This window comes from Patagioenas fasciata, chromosome 3 (assembly GCF_037038585.1).
Source record: "Patagioenas fasciata isolate bPatFas1 chromosome 3, bPatFas1.hap1, whole genome shotgun sequence".
NCBI lineage: Eukaryota > Metazoa > Chordata > Aves > Columbiformes > Columbidae > Patagioenas > Patagioenas fasciata.
In genome coordinates, this window is record NC_092522.1 from 62240032 (window position 1) to 62260477 (window position 20446).

Consider the following 20446-nt stretch of genomic DNA (forward strand, 5'->3'; position numbering starts at 1 on the left):
TAGGGGACAGGCACAGTCTGAAGCCTGTCTGGATAACGATCAGCACAACAGGGATCAAACTAGATTGCATCTCTGGGATGGGACTGCTTTGAGCCCTCAAGTAAAGCTGGCTTTGTTTTTTTTAGGGAGAGGGTGTTTTGGGTTTTGTTTGTTTGTTTGTTTTGACAAATAAATGCAATAGAGGTCACTTAGTTGTAAGTAGTTAGATGGTAATCAGTTTTTAATCTATGAGCCTCTTTCTTATTACTTAGCTACACCGATTGCTTGAGTACCAGCAGAGAATCTGTTTTTATTCAGCTGAAGCCTCAAATGTTTTTTTTCCTCCTTTTCATAAATATTTAAAGATGCCATTGATAATTCCTACCTCTGAGCCTGAGAGCTGGAAGCAGCACATTCATCACACATAACAATGAATTTTAATTCTTGCTTTGAGGGAAAACATGGCTGAACCTTAATCACAAATGAAACATTTATGCTGAAATAAACACTTCCAGGAAAATCCTACGTGACTACATCAGCCACATGTACTGTAACGAGCAGGGTACTGACAAGTTATAACACACAGACAGTCACGGAAGCACAAGAGACCTGCTGAGCCTGTCCTGAGATTTCAAAGTGGCCGTTTAGAAGCTGGTCAAGCTCTGCCCTGGTGCTGGCTGGGCTCTTTGCTTCTCTTTGGAGGCTGCTCCAGAACAACAGTCCTGTAGTTGTCAGGAACCTTCTGGTCTCCAGCCTAAATGCACATGTGCCTTTTATCCTGTTACTACATCTTCTCAGGCTTAGAAATATTCAAAGTTAGGAAATAGAAATTCCCAATTGAAGGGGACCCTTCCTCTCTCTTCCACCTACTGTGGGAGACATGTCGTCCCTCTCCCACTGCACCACCAGGAATAACCTCTTGTTGCCATGTATTGGTGGGATATCGATGTGGGCTTTCAAGTAAAAGTGCATGTTCTAGTCTTGTGATAAAATACAGACTAAGGGCAAGGCTGGGAAATAACCCACCCCAACTTCCTGAATGTGAATAGAGATGATGTATACATGGGAGGGGCAGTATAGCAGACCTCTGTATTTATACTCTCAAGAAATAATTATGACATGTCGATAGTAATCTATTCTCGTATTTAATATAAATACCATAACTCTCATAAATTCATGGAAATTATTATGTTTGAATTGATGGAATAATTTAAAACAGAGTTAAATGGGAATTTGTTTATGAAGAAAAGTTTAATACAAATGAAGCTAACATGGCATTCTGCAAATTAACTGGAGCTCAGTAGAAGCCTCTCTGAAAAACAGCTTCATTTTAAATGTTGGACCATTTATGGCATTATGACCATGAAAAGTGGACTTAGCATAGGATTTCTTTTACGCATCTTTAGGCTTTCTTTGGTAGTGCAAAGTGGTCTCAATTAGGTTGGGTAAAAGCGACAATAAAGATCAGAACATTATTTTTAAGTAGAGCCGGTATGTTTTTAAGAACAGAACAGTTTTATTTTTAAAAATCAGGTGTTTTGAGCAGCGGTAACCCGAGGTCTTTGCATACATCGTGGGGAGCTACGGGTGGCAGGGGAGAGGGCAGCAACGGGCCGGGCAGGAGCCTGGGCCGGGGGAGACCCAGCTGCCGTGGGGGTGGGAGGCGCCCGGCCCCGCAGCCAGAGCCCGCGGCCCTCCAGCCCGCAGCCCAAACCCGCCCTCGCACCCTTCCCCGGGGCTGCAGGGGGGCGAGACTGCAGGCTCCCCGACCCGCGGCGCCGGGCACCGGCCGCCCCTCTCCGTGGTGCTGAAGCGGTTCCCGCCACCCCCGCGAGCGCGGGTCGCGCGCTGAGGGCCCGCCCCCGCCGCCGCTGCGGCTCCTGCACCGCCCCCGCCCCGCGGCCGCGCAGCGCCGGGCGGGCTCTGGCGGGCGCCATGGCGGAGCGCGGGGCCTGAGGCGGCGCGGGGCGGCATGGAGGCGGATTTCGCCGCCTTCGGGAGCCCGCTGTGCGGCGAGGTCAAGCGCTTCTGCAGGCGGGTGCGGGAGACCTACCGGGAGATCAAGGAGGACCTCACCCCCTACAAGGATGACCGTTATTACCGGTACGGGCGCGGGCGCGTCTCTACCCGGTGCCCTACCCGCCCGCCGCGGCTCCGCCCGGCTTCCCGCGGGGTGGCCTCCGCGGCACTCGGCCGGGGCTCCGCAGCGGGGAGGTTGGGCGGGGATCGGCACAAGGAAACCTGGGGCCGGGCTGCATGCGACGACCCCCGGCCGTGCACTGGGGAGCGGCCGCCCCAGCCTCAGGCCTGTCTTCAGGCAGGCGGCGCCGTGGGAGCCTGGGCCCCGCAGTCCCGGGCGGCCCCCCGCCGCGGCTCTGCCCGGGGAGACGAGCTCTGGCAGCGCCCCTGGGCAGGAGATCCAGCACCTTGTTCCTGCCCTCACGTAGTAATATTCTTATACAGCCGATAAAAGCGATTCTGTTTGCATTCATCTGTGATGTGCCTTTTCCACTGGCATGGCAAGCCAGCGGAAGGTGGGCCATGGCAGCTGTGAAACAATCCTGGAATAGTTACAAAACTGGCTAGGAAACCAGAGAGAGTGGCAAAGGCTGAGGTCAAAAGGGACAGTTGTACTGAACAGACTACACCCATGTTTCTTCTGTGTCTGGCCTTGACTTCTGTTTCCATGAATGACCAGTGATGGCTGGAAAGCGTTAATGTTTTGAGATTACGCAAGGCTAGGAAGGACTCTACAGGTGTTGGAGAACTGGGTTATAAATTAAAGGATTTTAAAAATTATTATTATTGTTGGAGAAAGAGTCTGAAAAGTAGAATGAAAATCAGGAGAAAAAAATGCCAGAAACTACACAGAAAATAACGTGCAGCCACCCAAATACAGGTTGGGGAATTAACAGTTACATAACGTTTTTGTAAAAAACGGTATGGAAATTAGAATGCTTTATAAAATACCCTGTTTCAATAATGACATTATTTTATACATGTCATTGTATAAAGGCAAATGTTTTATACGTGTCATGTTTTATATGTATCATATGAAAAACACAAATGTAATTCAGGGTGTAAAATAGGAGCACAGTTCACAAGATGTGAGAATTAAATCATGTACTTTAGCCACCACTCCAGACCTTAGCTGGAGCTGTGTTGTGTTCTGGGCACCACATTTCAAGGGTCTGCCAGTAGAAGAGTGCCTAAGGACAGAGAGATGGACAATCAAAGGCCTAGAATACAACTGTGAGAACAATTTGGGGCTGTTCACCCAAAAGAAGAAACAGCCAAGGTGGAGGAATAGGAGTTTCTGTAAAGATAAATGTCATGTTCATCTTGGACAAAAGATTACTAAATAATATTAATTTGAGCAAAAAAAGTTCACACTAGACATTAAGAAAAAGATATTTGAGTGGGAAGGATGGTAAAACACTATGGAAAGGATTATCCAGGGAGACTGTAGCATCTCCATCATTGGAGATCTTTAAAAACTTCTGACAAACCAAGAAAGACACAGCCCTGCCAGATACTCTCCTGAGACAGAAGGGTTAGGTGTCTTGTGAGGTCTCTTCCAGCTTTAATTTACTATGAATCTGAGCATAAGTACTTCTGTTGGTTTGTGCAGTGCCCCGATTTTCCTGCTTAGATCATTTGACTTCATTACCCTGTGTCTGTCTTCCCCAGTGATGTGGCATGTGGCCCATTAGATTGAATTTGTCTCATTGTTCACTGTAGCAAAGACTACAGAGAGTCACGGAGTTTGGAAACACTGCCTGACAGCTTGGCAGAGTTTAACATAACCACCATCCTGCTCATTAAACAGTGGCTCCTTGCACCTGAACATGGTGTGAGAAGCCATGGGAGGTGAAAAGGGGCAATAGAAATGTACCTCTGTGCACTGGCAGCACGGTGATGAATATTGGCACTGAAATGGTGAAAGAGGGGAGAGAGATAAGCTTTGGGAAAGGCATTTGTTCAGCTTTTTTTTTCAGAAGAAACTCAAGCTCTCTGTGATATTATCATTAACTCATTTTTATGACTAAAAGTATATATGGAGAGACTTTCTGTATTGAAAAAATACTACTCCACTGAATCAAATGAGCTTGAGTGAGTGCTAGAGTGCCCTTTCTTCAATGAGAGTTATCCCCGAGAGGTATCAGACACAGGTTGTCTGAAATGAAATGGAGTAATATTGGCCTCTTGGCAAGGAAATAAAGTTTCGTGACTTAGAAATCATGCTAGTACTTCTCTCCATTCCCAAGATCTTAACCTAAGTGACCTAGCATAGAACAAGTTTACTGTTACTCTCCCTTCATATCTGCTATTCTGATGTTTCCCGTTAGTGTCACTGACAGATGTAGCAATGGCATCTGCTTTTCAGATTCCTGGCAAGGAGGAGAGTGTCCAGTCATTATTTCTTGATGCTATCATGCATTCTTTTTACTACCAACTCTTATTTATGGGAAGGAGAATTACGTATTTCATCCTCTCTCTATTTTATTCAGTACATTTGGTCAGGTTATAAATTAGCACACTCAGGGATGTAATGGAGATACTTACTGCTGTGATGTCAGAAGGAATTTTGGAAATTTGATACCAAGGAAATGCAGCATGGTATGTCTTCAAATCAGGGAGGTTCTCTAAAATAATCTGGTTGCTAAACACAAGTAATATACCAGACTAACAAAATTAAGTGATGGTAAAACATATAAAAGCATGATTTTTTTCCTCTGTCACACTGTCTTCACAAATGTGCAGCTGTCAACCACTGTCAGCCTTAACTCTCCCCTCCTGCTGGTTGAACAAAGCCATTTGGCCATCAGCTGGTGGTTTCCATCACCTCTTCAGAAATGGAGCAGTCTGGTCCAGTAAGTGATACAGAGGGAGGCCATGAGTTTTCAAGTAATCAATATTTGCTAGAAAAAAAAAAAGGCTGCTGCAGTGTCACTCCTGATATCTATAAGGACATCTTTCTTGGAGTTCCAACAGGGGAACTCAAAACTGGAAAGCTTTGGAGCAGAACTGATATAGAAACGGAAAAACATCAAGTCTCTTTGTGACTGGTAGGGGAATAGCTTGTCTTGACTGAGGGATGCTTGCAGTATGCTGCACTGTAGGTGCTCATTCTCAGTGACAGGGAATTCAGTGTGAAGGGATGTCATAGCTCAGAGATGACTGATGTGCCCTCACTGTACGGATGGCTGAGTCATTTCCACTCTGAGGGTGTCCCAGTTTAGTGACATCTTTTGGTGGTGGTTTCCTTTAAATAACAGTGCTCTTGAACCTGTGGTTCAGCTGTCTGTGAGCAGCCTGCTCTTTGGCCAGGGGAGACAACTACGGGTGGCAGGCTCCTCAGCCGTCTCAAGCTACACCATCCTCACTCCACAGAGCCCCAGGGCACTCATCCACACTATAGAAATGAAGGGGTGTCCATGTTAGTGAGTTTGTTTCTGCCCAACAGCTGTGAATAGTCTCTAAATTGTTCCTCCTGGTGCATTTCCCATAAGCAAGTGCTACTTTACCGGTCATCTGGGAGAAGATGGAGGGGGCAGGGACAGACATGGCTCAGCACATCGATTAACACCATCTGTCAAGGTTAGCCATTTCCTTAGGCAGACATGGCACTTTATGGTGTGCTTGTAAGAGAGACTTATATTGACAGACCAATGAGCACAATATTAAATAACCTCATTGGTAACACCAATACAAAGTTGGTCTGGACTTAGTACACCTAAGATCACTCTGTGGTACACCTCAAGATGCTTAGTGCAGTAGGTAAGCTCAGGGAAGGCAGAAGAGAAAAGTGTTAAGCTCTCCCATCAGTCCTGGAGACTGCCACAAAGTGTATCAGCCCTTGTATTATCACAGCAACTTTACAGAATCACAGAATGGTTGGGGCTGGAAGGGCCCTCTAGAGATCATCTAGTCCAACCCACCTACTAAAGCAGGTTCACCAGAGCACACTGCACAGGAGTGTGTCCAGGTGGGCTTTGAATGTCTCCAGAGAAAGAGACTCCACAGTCTCTCTGGGCAGCCTGTTCCAGTGCTCTGGCACCCTCAAAGTAAAGAAGATTCCCCTTATGTTTAGGTGGAACTGTCTATGCTTCAGTCCGTGCCTGTTGCCCCTTATCCTGTCACTGGGCACCACTGAAAAGAATCTGGTCTCATTCTCTTGACACCCACCCTTCAGATATTTATAAGCATTGATAAGATCCCTTCTCAGCCTTCTCCATAAGAAAGATGCTCCAGACCCCTAATCATCTTTGTAGCCCACTGCTGGACTCCCTTCAGTAGCTCCATATCCTCCTTAAACTGGGGAGCCTAGAACTGGACACAGTACTCCAGATGTGGCCTCACCAGGGCAGAGTAGAGGGGAAGGAGAACCTCCCTCGACCTGCTGGTCACACTCTTCCTAATGCACTCCAAGATGCTGTTAGCCTTCTTGGCCACAAGGGCACAGTGCTGGCTCATGGTCAACCTGTTGTCCACCAGGGCTCCAAGGTCCCTCTCTGCATCGCTGCTTTCCAGCAGGTAAACCCCTAACCTGTATTGGTGCCTGGGATTATGCCTCCACAGATGCAGGACCCTACACTTGCCATTGCTAAATGTCATCAGCTCTCCAACCTGGATTATTATTCTAATCTATATCCCTGAAAAATATGCTCCCAACAAGCCACTTGAATGAACAATTTGTTCTCTGGTGTCCCTCCCTCCCACTCCAATATGTTCCCTCCTCCCCAGCACAGCTCCTGGTCGGGATGGCAGGGCAGGGAGAGCTGATGGAGGGCTGGCAGCCGACAGCTCCCTCCACTGCACTAGGCAATTTTAAGTAAACTGTTGGTACCAAAAGATCTCAGTGCCAATGCTAATAAAACATCTAAATTTCTGTCTCTTCAATATGTTGTCAGTGTGATACACAAAGCTTACCAAAGACACCAGGCCTTGCAATCAGCTGACAGTTATTTCAGTGGAGGTTTCATAACTCTATCCCCTGGCTCACATCAACGAGTTCAGCATGCTGAAAACATTTTGATAGGAAAGCAAGCAATTAAAGTGCCTACCTGATTGATAGATAGGAGAGAGTAGGAGGGTGGCCAAACTGTGATCTGACATCAGACCTGCAGAACTATAAGTAACAACTAGGTATTCTTGAAAAATCAGGTTCTAGGTTAATGAACATATCCCACTGAGCAATCAGCTTATACAGGGAAGCATGGTGTTGACACTTAATTTAGTAATAATACCCAGAGATTAAGATAAGTGACCTATAATCCACCCTACTTTAAACAAGCGATAGATTTTAAACTCCTATCATGCAATAATATGACATTTTGTACCTCAAAAGAAAAGACTATATACAGGACATCATGAAACATATTATTTAACTTACAGCTTTAATTAATGCTTGATGTTGCTTATACAGGTAACAGAAGAGGTAAGTATATATGAAATTGGTATTATTTTCTCTGTATCTCCTGTTCTGTTTCAAGTTCCTTAAAACATAACTAGTCTTTAAGACATGTGGGAAAAGTTCATTCACAGTGCTTTTGCTGCTTTGGCAAAAAGACCAGAGAATAACACATTATTTGATTCAGCAATTAAGAGAAGCTGTTCATTTTTTCTTAGAGAAACTCTAGCACCTGTGTGCTTCAGAGAAGAAACTTGAAGTGTGCCAGAGAGGGCTGTTGTGATAAGCATACCCTTCTTCCCACCTTCTTAAAATCTTTTCCAAGTGCTCAAAGTGCAAGTCTGTGAGAAGCCATGGGGTCAGCAGGACCTTGCTGGAGCATCTCCCTTATGAGTAAAGGCTGAGGGAGCTGGGTCTCTTTAGCTTGGAGAAGAGGAGACTGAGGGGTGACCTTATTAATATTTATAAATATGTAAAGGGTGAGTGCCACGAGGATGGAGCCAGGCTCTTCTCAGTGGCAAACAATGATAGGACAAGGGGTAATGGGTTCAAGCTGGAACACAAGAGCTTCCACTTAAATTTGAGAAAAAACTTCTTCTCAGTGAGGGTGACAGAGCACTGGAACAGGCTGCCCAGGGAGGTTGTGGAGTCTCCTACTCTGGAGACATTCAAAACCCGCCCGGACATGTTCCTGCTCCAGCAGGGGGATTGGACTAGATGATCTTTTGAGGTCCCTTCCAATCCCAAACATACTGTGATACTGTGATACTGTGAATTGCAGTCAAATTCCCTGAAAGTTCATGCTGCTTCTAGCCTAGATCCAAGCAGGACCTTCAATGGCCTCTTCAGACCTCTCTCTTCTTGTTCCAGGGCTCACTGCTGGGTCCAAGCAACTGGGGGAAAAACCTGAATGAGACCCTACACAGCCAGGGCTAGGAGGCTTGAAACAGAAGCAGGAGGAGGAGGAGGAGACTAACACTGTAGCTTTGTGATTGCTTTAAGCTGCCATAAGTGGGATGTGCAGCTGAAAGAAGGCACCTAACTCTCCTACCCCTAGTTAAATGTTTCTGTTTCATCTGCCGACAAATATTCATGTAGCTGTACAGTGACTTGAGCAACTGATCCAGCTGAACACCTGTTTTTTTTTTTTTTCTGAGTGACTTTTAACTCAGACCATTGCCATTATCTTGTTCACCACTCAACTGAACTAACATTTGTGCTGGCAAAAAATCAAAGCGCTACAGAGGGGCTGGGTTTCTTGTTTTGTCACTAATGCTGTAGGTATGAGTATAAACTGCTCATAAAACTATAGTGTTAGTGTTAAGGAGTTCACTGAAAGTAGACTCCTGGCTGAGCTAGTATGCAGCCTGTTTATTCATAGATCAGCCTGCCTCTCCTTGCCAGCCTCATTCACCATACACTGTCCAGTTTCTACAATAGATGAGGCAGACAGCAGCTTCCTGCACTATTTCACCCCTGAGCAGGTCAGACAAGGCACTGAGGCACCTTCTTGTGAGGAGCAGAGTGAGACTGTGACTGTGTTTGTGGATGGAGGAGGTTTTCACAGTGCCTCTTCTCCAAATATTTAGTTTGTAGACTCAATGCTATTATTTTCACAAGACTTAGAGGGTGCAACCTATGTGTTTACAATATATTCACAACCTTTTGAAAGTTGGTAGATGGCAAAGAGAAATGTGGCCCCACAGGTAATTCAATGAGCTGGATTTCAAGCTCTGCCATACACACTGGTTGCCAGGTGACTTTTGGCAAGGCTCAGTCTCTTTGTGTTTCAGCTTCCTACCTGTTTTTGTTTTGGTAGAGTACAAGGAGAATAAATTCAATCATATTGTGAGACACCAGAGTGCCAGAAGGATTGGAGCAGTTGTCCAAATAGCTCAGATGTGTGCACATAAACAGCAGCAATCATAACTCTGCAACTGCATTTCTCAGAATACTGGAAATGGTCACAGATGCCGTAAGCCCCATTTTGTCATTTTCTGGCCAGAGAGAACTTGTTGGAGAAGCCTGAAGTGTGGTGAAAGCTATACACCGTATGTGATAGTCACCTGTGACCCAACGACTTCCAGCTGTGGCTTGGCAGTGCTAACCTGTTACTGAGCAGATAGTTTGTCAGGTTGTCCTGATAACTCAGAGCTTTATCTTCTGCCCTACAGTAGCGATTCTTCTTGATTTAAAATGTATAAATACCTTTTCTTCATCATTTGGTACTATGCATTTCTCAAGACAGCCTCTTTATGAGATTACTAAATGATCAGCAGTGCTGTACATCACAGATCTAACTGATGGGATAAATACCAGTATCAATGACTGAATTAATTCCTGGCATGTTCCCTTTGGATTTAGTGGTCAGGTCACCAGTAATGACATGAATTACCCGTAGGGCAATTGAATGAAATGAATAATATTATTAATGTTAAGTACCTTTGAAAAGTCACTGCAATAAAACCATCTTACCATCTAAGTAAGCTTTTAATGGAAGTATTTGATTGCTGAAGAGATAATTTTTAAATTATATGCTGACTGGTCTATCTAAATATTTCTGGGGTCATCCTGCGATAGCTCTCCTGAATGTATATGACAAACACCAAAGCTGGGAACTGACCCTGAATTTTATCCTAGACTACACACCAATTATGCCCAGATGCTTAAGTAACTACTGTGTTGGCTTCTTATAAACAAATATTAGAGCCATCAAAAATGAATACAAAAAATAACTTGGCAAAACCCCTAAACTTGCCTTATTCTCATAATCTCTACCCAATGTGTTTGTTGACACTCTTTGTTGCCCAATTGCAGGATATGTAATAGGATGGCAGAAAAAAAATCCCACTTTATCTCAACATTTGTGCAAGAATAAAACAGAGTTAGGTGGTCTGATCTGGAGATTTTTATTATGTAGTGTGTTTAAAGCAGTAGCGTACTCCTAGGATTTAATTTCCAGCGCTCGTGAGCTGACTAAATTCTCTGTAAACATGATGCATAAATTGCACCTCTTGAATACCACAAAACTACACGCAGGTGGCTGCAGCAATGGCATTTTCATTCCGTTGATAAAGCCATTGCCATCTGATCAGGCCGGAAAAAATGTAATTTGCAGACCGGAAAGCCGTCTCTAACGGGTAGTAAACGCGCACAGCTTCGGCAAGGATAAGCCACGTCAGTCCTTACAGCTGTAATGGACAGGCTTAAATTGGCTTCACAATCACTTCTCTGTCTTATGTATTCTCTGCTTATACGGTTCCATTTCCCTCTGATGAACGTGGTTGCTACCACTACAACACAAGCCGAAAAAGGACACCGGGAACGTGGAAAACACTGCTGTTGCCCCGACAGAATGATGTATTTCGGCTCCCCAGTGCCCAGCGGGGGAGGACAAGGCGTATGCCTGGGCTCAAGGCCTGCTCACCAAAGCAAAGGTGCTGCTTCAAAGCGCCGAAGCTCACCGCCCGACCTGAGCTGCCTTCCCACTGCCCGTGATTGCGCCCCGTGCCCGTCCCGGCGGCTCTCGCTGTGAAAGAGCGGCAGCTGCAGCTCGGTTGCGGGCCAGGCGTCGACCGCCTGCACTGCTCAAAGCCGGGGTCGCCAGCCTCCCCTCTCGGCACGGCGCCGCAGAGCGCAGCCCCGTGTCCCCTCCGGCTCGCCGTAGCGCTGCCGCCCCTGCCAGCAGCGTCGCCCTTCGGCCTCGCAGTGGAGGAGCATTGGGGGCTGTCGTGACGTCTGCAGAGTCGCGTGGCGGCCGAGTGACGCACGCGGAAGCCGCCGGGAGGCCCCGCTGGCCGTTGTGCCACGGCGGCGGCGGCGGCTGCCGGGGGAGGGCGGGAGGTGCCTGTAGTGCGCATGCGGCGCCGGGATGGAGCCGTGAGTGGTGGGCGGGGGAGGAGCGGGGTGGTCGGGGTTCGGTCGATGGCGGGGACTCTCGCGCCTGTCGGATGGTGGTAGTGGTGTCAGCTCGTGGGTCTGCTCTCGCGTTCGGGCGCTGGTGGCGGGAGCGACCGTTAAACGGCCGGCGGGGACTGTGCCCGCGGGGAGGAACCGGCAGCTGCCGCCGCCGTCTGCCAGCTCTCGGGGGGCCGCACACCACCCCGAGGCTGCTGGGAGCGGGACGGGCTTGTGTGGTTGTGGTTGGCGCCGGGGCGGGCGGGAGAAGTGCCTTCCCTGGCCGGGCGCGGTGATTGAAGCTTTTCCACGGTTAAGCCCTGGATTTTGTAATTCAGTTTATACACGTTAATTCTCATTAAGGAAATAAGATCAACGAGGGTTGAGTTAGTGTCTCTGAGGCTACAGTTCACCAGTCAGAAACCTGACAGTAACTACCCAGTTCTTTAGAGGACTGCTGTGGTTTTTTCTCCTATGTGTTGAATAAACTCCCCAGTATCTCCACTCTCAGATCTTGTCTGTTAAGGAAAAAGAAAAACTTGTTTTCCCGGATATGTCTCTGCATGGACACAACCACAGTCATGACTAATAATTCAGACTTCAGTGAACACAACCAACAAGACACTAAAATAAAAGCCCAAACCCACCTGGTGCATGTGTGCTGTTTAGCAGAGTCATGGTAAACTGTCAGTTGTCATATAACAGTGCTAGGTAGTACTGTTAATATTAGTTGTATGCATCTTATGTAGTCATGTGCTGCCTCATTAGTTATTAACCATGGTGGAGTACATCTGCAAGGAGGAATTCAAGGTCTCCTGAGGGACACTGAAGCAAATAATGTCTTTAAATTGTGAGAAAGCACAGTATGTACAGATAGACCCAGTACTATGAATGTAGGTAGCATATATAATCATTTAAATCAAAGTAGTTTTGATGGTTTTATTTGGGAGTGAGCCTAAAATAGGAGGCAGAGATGTTGAAGTTAGTATGCCAGGAAAACTACTGTGCCTAAAAGTGAGTTATTTCTGACTTAAATATCAGCTCTGTACTACCTACTGCTTAATCTTTGTCATAGCCTTTCCATCTGTAAAGTGAGGGTCTTAAGTGAAGACTGTTGTATGAAAGGCTCTGTTTTTCATGATAGTCTTTAGTAAAGACCCTTCTGTGCAGGCATCAGAAGTAATTTGAGGATGAGGAATAGCCTGAGAAATATTTTGCTTAACCATTTGAGCCACAATTTTACTCAAAGAGCAAGTGTGACCTACCTTTACATCTCACATATGAATGGCTACTGAAAGACTGCAGTTGTTACAGCTGTGTATTTCCATAGTTCACTCTAGCACAGATTGCATTAGTGCAGTTTAGTTTTTACTACTATTTGAGATGTCTAAGTATAATATTTCTCTGTATCTCATTGCTTTCTGCTCCTTTGCAGTTAGTTCCAGACATATCCAATTTAATTATGAAATATTTAGTTTCTCTCTGAGGATAAAACACAGTACACGTGGTAAAAGCTGCCTGAGAAATCTGCAGATGCTTGGATGGCTGGTCTTGGGCTTCTGACTGCCATGTCTGGGCTGGTTAAAGCATCTTCCGTTAGTAAAGCAAGGCACAGCTCTTTACTCGTTTGAACAAGGGCTTTGAGAGTGAGGAAACTTTTTTGATTTTCCCATAAATGCCTTTCAAACATTTCATTCTTTATTAGACCTTTCAGATGTAAGAAAGAATCTGTTAGTGGGAGATAATCAACTTGCAGTTACGTATATTCATAAATTTTATATAATCTCTTTTTAAAAGGCAGATGTTAAACAATGAACAGATGGGAAGACCATTTTAGCTGCTTTGTATGTCAGTTGGTAATAGGTTGAAATTGGACACTTAAACCACACAAGGAAATTCTGTTATTGCAGCGAGGAGCAATGAAGAATACATCATCTGATAGTAATGCTATAAATTGCTTGCTGTCATGATAAATGCAATTAAGATTTGCCTGAGTTCTTACATTTGCTCTTACAAAAACTGTGCAAGTTGCCTCACTGACCTGTGAAGTAGCACATACAGTAAGTGGCTTAAATGTGACTTCAGGAGCACCAGTATGAAAGAAGGGAAAAAACATGGTGTGTCCCTCCTGTGTCTGGGCTTCTCTCTTTGTTAAATGCACGTGCCTGTTCTTAGGTAGGTGTATACCTACCCATTTTGACTACTAGGTGTTGCACCACTTGGAGAGGAGTTGGAATAAAAAATGAACCAATGTCTGGAACGTGTTTCTTTGAAAGCTTGCCAAGTGCATATTTCCTCTGGTGTGTGAGTAAACCTAGGTGGTAATTGCCAATAGCTGTAATGCTGTCAGTGTTGGCTGGGTGAATTCCGGTGACTTTTCTGGAACGACTGTGGAGATGAAGCTGCTTTTCATGTTCACATGATGCACTTTAAAATGTCGATGAGAACCTGGAAAACAGGAAGCTTATCAAAAGAACCACGAATATGCATGGCAAGTCAGAAGTATCCTGCATCAGACAGTAGCTGTAAGGTGCATGCCCAGATGTAAGCTCTTAAGAGCAGCACGAGCATACGTTATACTTTTCTGTGTATATCCAATACTCTTCCAGTCTTCAGCTATTCTTGATCCATGGACTTTCCCATCCAGACCTGGTTTCTGTGTATTGAATAGTCCTCAGTGGATGCTCTTCCATGAAGAATTTGGTATCCACTTGAACCATTATGATTAATTTAGGGATATCAACATTTTATGTACAATTTTTACATACCAAGAATTTTCTTGTTAAGGTTAGTATTTTGGTATCTCAAGATAATATCCCATGCATGATGTTCTTAGACAGACAAGGAATGCCAGGTCATTTGTGGAACTGAAGGAGCCCTTGGAACAGTAAGGAAAATGCACCTTAGTTAGTTAGTTATTTTAGTACTAGTACAGATATAGTAGCTTTCAAGTGGTTTAAGTGCATGAAGGATGAGGTGTTAAGACACTGACTTAAGGAAAATACTGTAGTTATATCCCTGCAAAAGTTGTACAGACATGTCCTAGTTTGAAATGCTTATATTAATCGGCATTTTTCAAAGTCAACTTAAAATCTTATTCGTCTGTGACAAATCTTATTGGTCTTTATGATGATCTCTGTGGCTGAGATCTGATCTGTTGCTGTTTATGACCATGATAATTTTGTGTACATTTTTTTTGCCTGAACAATCAGCTATTCTAGACTGGTGTGGGGTATTTGCTCAGGATATGGCATGTAGCAAGGGAAGTTACACTGTGTTCGCAGGTGCTGTCCCTCCTATAGAGCCAGTTTGTGCAAAGTTCTAGCATTTACAGTTACTTGTTTCTTCACCTCCCTACAACCTTTGTGAATTAAATTAAGATTTGGATCTTTAAAACTTAACAGTAAAGAAATAATGGAATTATTTTTGTAGTATCTCATTTGGAGAGAATGGATGAGTTTTATTTCCAGCTGAAAGGGAACGCTGTCATTGAAGTCTTATGCTTCCATTTCTTTCCATGATGGTGCTCCTACAATTTTATCAGAAAACAAACCTCCCTCTGTCCCCACAGTCCTACAGCTTTCCTGTATAAACAGTACAGCTTTCTGTGATCATGCCTAATGGTATAGCCATAGAAAATCAACTATATGGTGGCTCAGTTCTGACATATCTCAAAAATAAATGTTGGATGTATTCTGAACCACAGCGAATTTGTTCTTTTCTGAACTATGCATTTAAGAAGAAGGAAGGTTAAGGAAGGATTTGTTATGTGGGGTTAATCTTTGGTCATATTTCCCTTAAGCTAACAGATCTGGAAATCACCTGTTTCCAAGAGAACGCTATTAGTCTTTTCAGTACTTTTTTCCCCTCTATTTTGTCTTTAATCTGATGATAACTACCAACCAGTTGTGGAAGAGATGTCATTGCTTTTATGTGTATTTGTATTTAAGTGGCTAATAAACTTAAGTTCAGGTTTGTAATTCCCAAGCTTTGGTGGAGCTCAGACAAGAATGCACAAGAATGTGCCTGAGCATGCACATCTAGTAGATCTGGAATTCTGCCTTGCTGCTTGTTAGGGGTGATCCTGCAGGGGTGAAATATATAGAGAGAAGATAGAAAACTTATCGAGATCCTGTGCAGGTAACTGAGGTGTTAGTGATGTCAGTCCTTTTAGGTTAAGCTGTTATTGCAGCAGACATGGTATCTCAGATATTTAAATTATTAACTTATGAACTTAAAAATGTATCTTTGTCTCCCTCTGAGTTAAGAAATGCTTTCTCTCACTCAAGTTTTAGGACAGTAGAAAATCCTAGCATAAGAAGAATGGGAAAAATTCAGTTTTGGGGTGTGGGTGTGCATGGACATGCGTACATCTAGTAATTCCTATTAGTTATCCTTGCTCTATAAAGCAGCATTATTTTTTTTTTTCTTAGTGTTACACGTTACCGTGAGTTTGATTTAATTTTATCTTTGTGGAGGAATGAATGGGATCTGTTTATTTCCCTACTTTAGAAATATGACCGACAGCTGATTCTGTGCTCTCTTTTGCTTCTTGCAGGCTGGCACCAATGCGATTATATACACTGTCCAAACGGCATTTTGTCCTGGTCTTTGTAGTGTTCTTTGTTTGTTTTGGTCTGACAGTCTTCATAGGAATAGCAGGTAAGGATGCTGTCTTTAAAAGTTTTTCTATGCTTTATCTAAATGTGTTGGAATTTACAGGTGTATTTAAGTGCTAATGAACCTATGGCCCCTGAGATGTCTGAGGAAGCATTACTTTTGACAGAGATGGGGGAATGTTTCTTCCATCTCATTTTTTCATAGGAGTACTACATACACAGATTTGCTATTGCAGATGCTCTGCAGGGAAGAGTCAGTAAACCAAAATCAGTTTCTCTGTAATGTTATTTTTCAGCAGATTGGTACATTAATTTTCTTTGTATTTCAATCTAAAATGGTGGTGTTAGTACTTGATTTCCTGTGAGGAAATTAATAACTGTTTGTAAAGCCTTCTTGCATGATAAGTGTCACAGATATATAAAATATTTTAGTAATGTAAAAATATGAATTTATGTTGTTGAACATATATGAGCTTAGGTCTCCAGTTTCAAAGACCTTTGTAGGAGCCATGACGTGATCTGGGAGGCTAAGCACTTAGTGCCTGGATACTTATCCTGGAGATCAGAGAGATTTGTAGAAGCCTGGGTGACAAAGATGCAGAGTGGCATGAGGCAGATGGAAAGTGTGGGAGCTCTCTGTTTCATGACAGAGAACTTTTCCAAGTCTAAAACGTACTTGTAAAAGAAATCAGTGTGCTATCACTGCAGTGTTAATAAGCTAATACTCTGCTGTCAGGATAGCTTTGTCAACACAGAAATGACAGGGAGAGGGAGGGACTTGTACTTAATAAGCAGCCTGCCCCTCATGTAAGAATTATTTATGGATGTTACCACTTGCCCCCACTTTAGTGCTTATTTCCATGTCACCCAGCATGTTCTCCTGTGCCACTCTCTGACACCTCCTGACCTGTCTGTTGGGCTGTCTCTACCTGTGCCCCGTCCTTCACTTTCTTTAGAAGACAGACTGCCCAGGCCTGAGACACATCCACTCCTGCCTGCCTTGGAAAGAAGTAGGGGTTAATTGAAGGCAGCTGTTTGGGCTTTTTGTGCCCATCTGTGCCCTGTAGACAGTACATTCTTCATAATAGCATTAAATAATAAAATCTGTCTGTGAAATAAAACCTTCTTTCCTGCTGTTTGATTTATTGCGGCAGCCTGAGGTCCAAACAGACTTTCAGTTCACAAAGGTTAACCACTGTTGTTCCTATGACTTGTGTAAGGATGCTGAAGGGCATTATTTGGCAACTAAAATACCGTGTAAATACACTTATTGTGGTATTATGTAATTTAGTGTAATTTGGCCTAAAATGTGAACTTTATCTGTAGTTCTGTATTTATACTGACCAGTTGCAGGAAGTTCAAGAAAGTTGTTTTACACGAGACTAGGCAAAAAGCAGTGCTCCTGGAAAACTCAACATTTCATTCTTAATCAGTAGCAGAATCTGAAAGAGAGCTGTGTTTGTGTTTTATATTGTGTCTGTGTGGAGAGTGATCTGATGATGTGGTTGCCTTGGGTCCAGTAGACTTGGCTGCTCTAAGAAGTGCTTGGTCCTCTGTACCCTGCTAGGGTCTTTGGACTCACCTGTGATGCCCTTCAGGAACTGGTACAGCTGTGGGATTCTTGTCCTTGTAAGATTTGTTTGCTGGATAGTTTTGTTGACAAAACCTGAACATAATTCATTATTATAACTTAATCATTTGTTAAAGAATGCTTGTTTACTTTGGGAGGAGACTCACTGAACACTCACTGTGATGTTTTTCATGGCTTTTGTTGACAGCTCCTTGCTTCCTGTGAATAGAGGGAGGGGTACTAACAACAGGGTACTCACTCATCAAAGGGTGCAGCCTGAGCAAAATTCACCAAACCCACTAAGTAAATAAAAAGATAGATCCATATTTTCTGTGCTACTTGAATATGCCATTGCCCATACTCAACATCTCTATATGCAGTTTGGCAAGCCTAGCAGAAGTGTTGCTTCTCATCAGAGAAAACAAGGCAGTTTAATCTGAGGTGGCTTTTGCTCTCTTTAGTTCTGGTAACTCAAGACAGATGCAGATTTTTTTTCCCAAGTTACACTCACTTTCTTTCCCTTTTCCCAATGGGTCTTTGTAATCTTTGGTGTGAGACAAGGGTAAGGGAAATAAAAGATGCAGAGCTCATTTCTGTACCTGTGCAGTTTTCTTGTTCACCACCTCAGGGTGGTTCTTTGCTCTCAGATATGATTCTGTTAACTGAGCAAGACTAGAAGAAAAAGAATAAAAATGTGATTTAATCACCATTTTTAAATAGTATGAACACAGCTCTGTTTTGGTCAGTTGCTTTAAAAAATTTTAATATACTGCTTGCTGGAGTAGTAGTTAAAGCAGTAGAACCTCATTTTTTTGTTTGCAGTTTTTAAATATTGGGACTCTGATCTCTCTGCATCAATATCAGTTCATATCTTCTAGTAAAAAACAAAACCAAACCAAAGCAAACACAACTTCACAACTTTTCAAAGGGGCTCATTCTATTGTTTTCGTTAAGACTTAATTACTGAAATATGATGACTTATCAACTGTGAGCTCTTACTGAAATTGAATTATGCTTTTCAAAATGAAAATGCCTTCCAAAAATCTGCATTCTTTTTATGTTCAATGATGCAGAACTGACTTTATAGTGGGTGGCTGTTAGTCAAGTTGAACTGTAATTCTAATATGAAGCATTCAGTGTGATGCGTGAAACTTTTCATTTTTACACTTGGAGTCTGTAAGATGGTTAATATTGTAATTAGAGTGGTTACAGAAGCCCAAGCAATGCTGCATGTTTAGATCTGTCATGACAGTTAATGTAAAATGCTTCTTGCACAGAATGATCCCATGTTGTTCATTTATAAACTTCCTTCTTTTCCATTGTTTCTCTGTAGTAATTTTGAAGTCCATGGTCTGAGAAAAAACTGCTTTTCTTGCCTAAATTTTCAATACCGAAACAGCATGTGTTTACATGTGCCTCTGTCCATACCTGCTGTACATCACCTCTGTGTTTGTTCACGCCCCAGTGTGTAGATATAGACCTTTTGCTACTCTTCCCTTTCATTTTTCTGGTTTAGTCCCTTTGTGTATGTACATATGCATGCATGAGTCCATACTTTTGTGTATGTACATACATACATGCATTCCTCTTTTCCCCAGTATCACGTGCTCTTGCATACCTAAGGTGGCCAAGGGGAAACTTACTGCTGTCTACAACTACTTTATCTGGGGATACACACAAGATGGGCTAGACTCTTCTCAGAGGTGCATGGTGATGGGGTCAGAGGCAACAGACACAAGCTGGAACACAAGAAATTCCAGTTAGATATTAGGATTTTTTTTCTTATCATAAGGGTGGTTAAATACCTGAACAGGCTGCCCAGGGAGGTTGTGGGAATCTCTGTCCTTGGAAGTGTTTAAGACTTGATTTGACACAGCCCTGAGCAATCTGAATTAAACAAGAGGGTAGACTAGATGGCCTCTGGAGGTCTCTTGTAACAGAAATTATGACTTTATTGCTTCCCATTTATTGCATACAGAACTAGAGGCAGGGTGTGAGTGGATGGATGCCATTGATCAGTACATGTTAAGTGTGTGTGTGTCTGTAGCCAGAATGATTGGAGGAATGGTTGCCTGAAAAGTCTGTTGGCAAGCTGAACATTTCCCACTATAATTGGACATGAAACTCCATTGATTAAATGGATTGTCTGTTTTAGGATAAATTGTTTATAGAACTTTTATGTAATTGTTTGTTTATGTGATGATATATACAATATATTATAGCCCCAGATTTCTATAGAAAAGGAGGAGCCTGATCAGAGTAGACTGAGAACTGTTCCTAAACAAACATGCGGATATCTTGGCTTGAATAGCCCACTGTGCTGAAAATCCAGCACTAGCCAGAAAGTACTGTTATTGTGACTGTACAAGCAGGTACACCACATGTACATAAAAAAGTATTAGCATCATGCACTCAAATACAATGGGATGTATTTGCTCTGATATCTGAGCCTCGAGTGCAGTGCATTATGGATGCTGCGTAAATCAGGTAATGGTAGCACTTTGGCTATAGAAACTTTACAGTGCAATTAAATAAGCTGGTTTATTCAAGTGGTTTTTGCAGCCCTTGCTGAGTTTCAAGTTGCTGTAATAGCAGTGCCACTGGTGCTTAGCTAACTTTTTCTGTAGCTGAGTACTTTCATGGCTGCAGTGTACAGCTTAGCTTGAGAAAAATACGGTGTGGTTTGTTGTAGTAGTTTAGAGTACATGTGCAGGACTTCTGACATGGAGTTCTTTATTTATAATTTACTTCCTATTTAATCATGCCTAGAAATACTATGGCAGAGAGGGTTAAAGGAACAACTTGGCTTCAGGCCAAGTTTATTAATTTTATTGAAATGTCTAAGTGATTTATCTTTCAGCTTAAACATCTGAAAAGTGGGATAGTATTTACCTGCTTTACAGGGAGGTATTTTGTACAGGTTTTTTAAATCCTGTATTTATGTTGTTACTTATCACTAATACACAT

General features: G+C 43.3%; 1 protein-coding gene across 2 annotated transcripts in view; it reads left to right on the forward strand.

The window, feature by feature from the left end:
- Nucleotides 1-1898: 1898 nt before the first annotated feature.
- TMEM181 (transmembrane protein 181) overlaps nt 1899-20446 on the forward strand; it is a 38293-nt gene continuing 19745 nt past the window's right edge. Inside the window, exons 1-2 of one of the 2 annotated variants that reach the window (XM_065834375.2) lie at nt 1899-2082; nt 15849-15952. In XM_065834375.2, the coding sequence (XP_065690447.1) occupies nt 1952-2082; nt 15849-15952 (235 nt within the window). In that variant the 5' untranslated portion in view covers nt 1899-1951. Of the gene's footprint in view, nt 2083-11154; nt 11273-15848; nt 15953-20446 lie in introns of those variants that run through there. The other variant, XM_065834376.2, reaches the window with a different exon arrangement.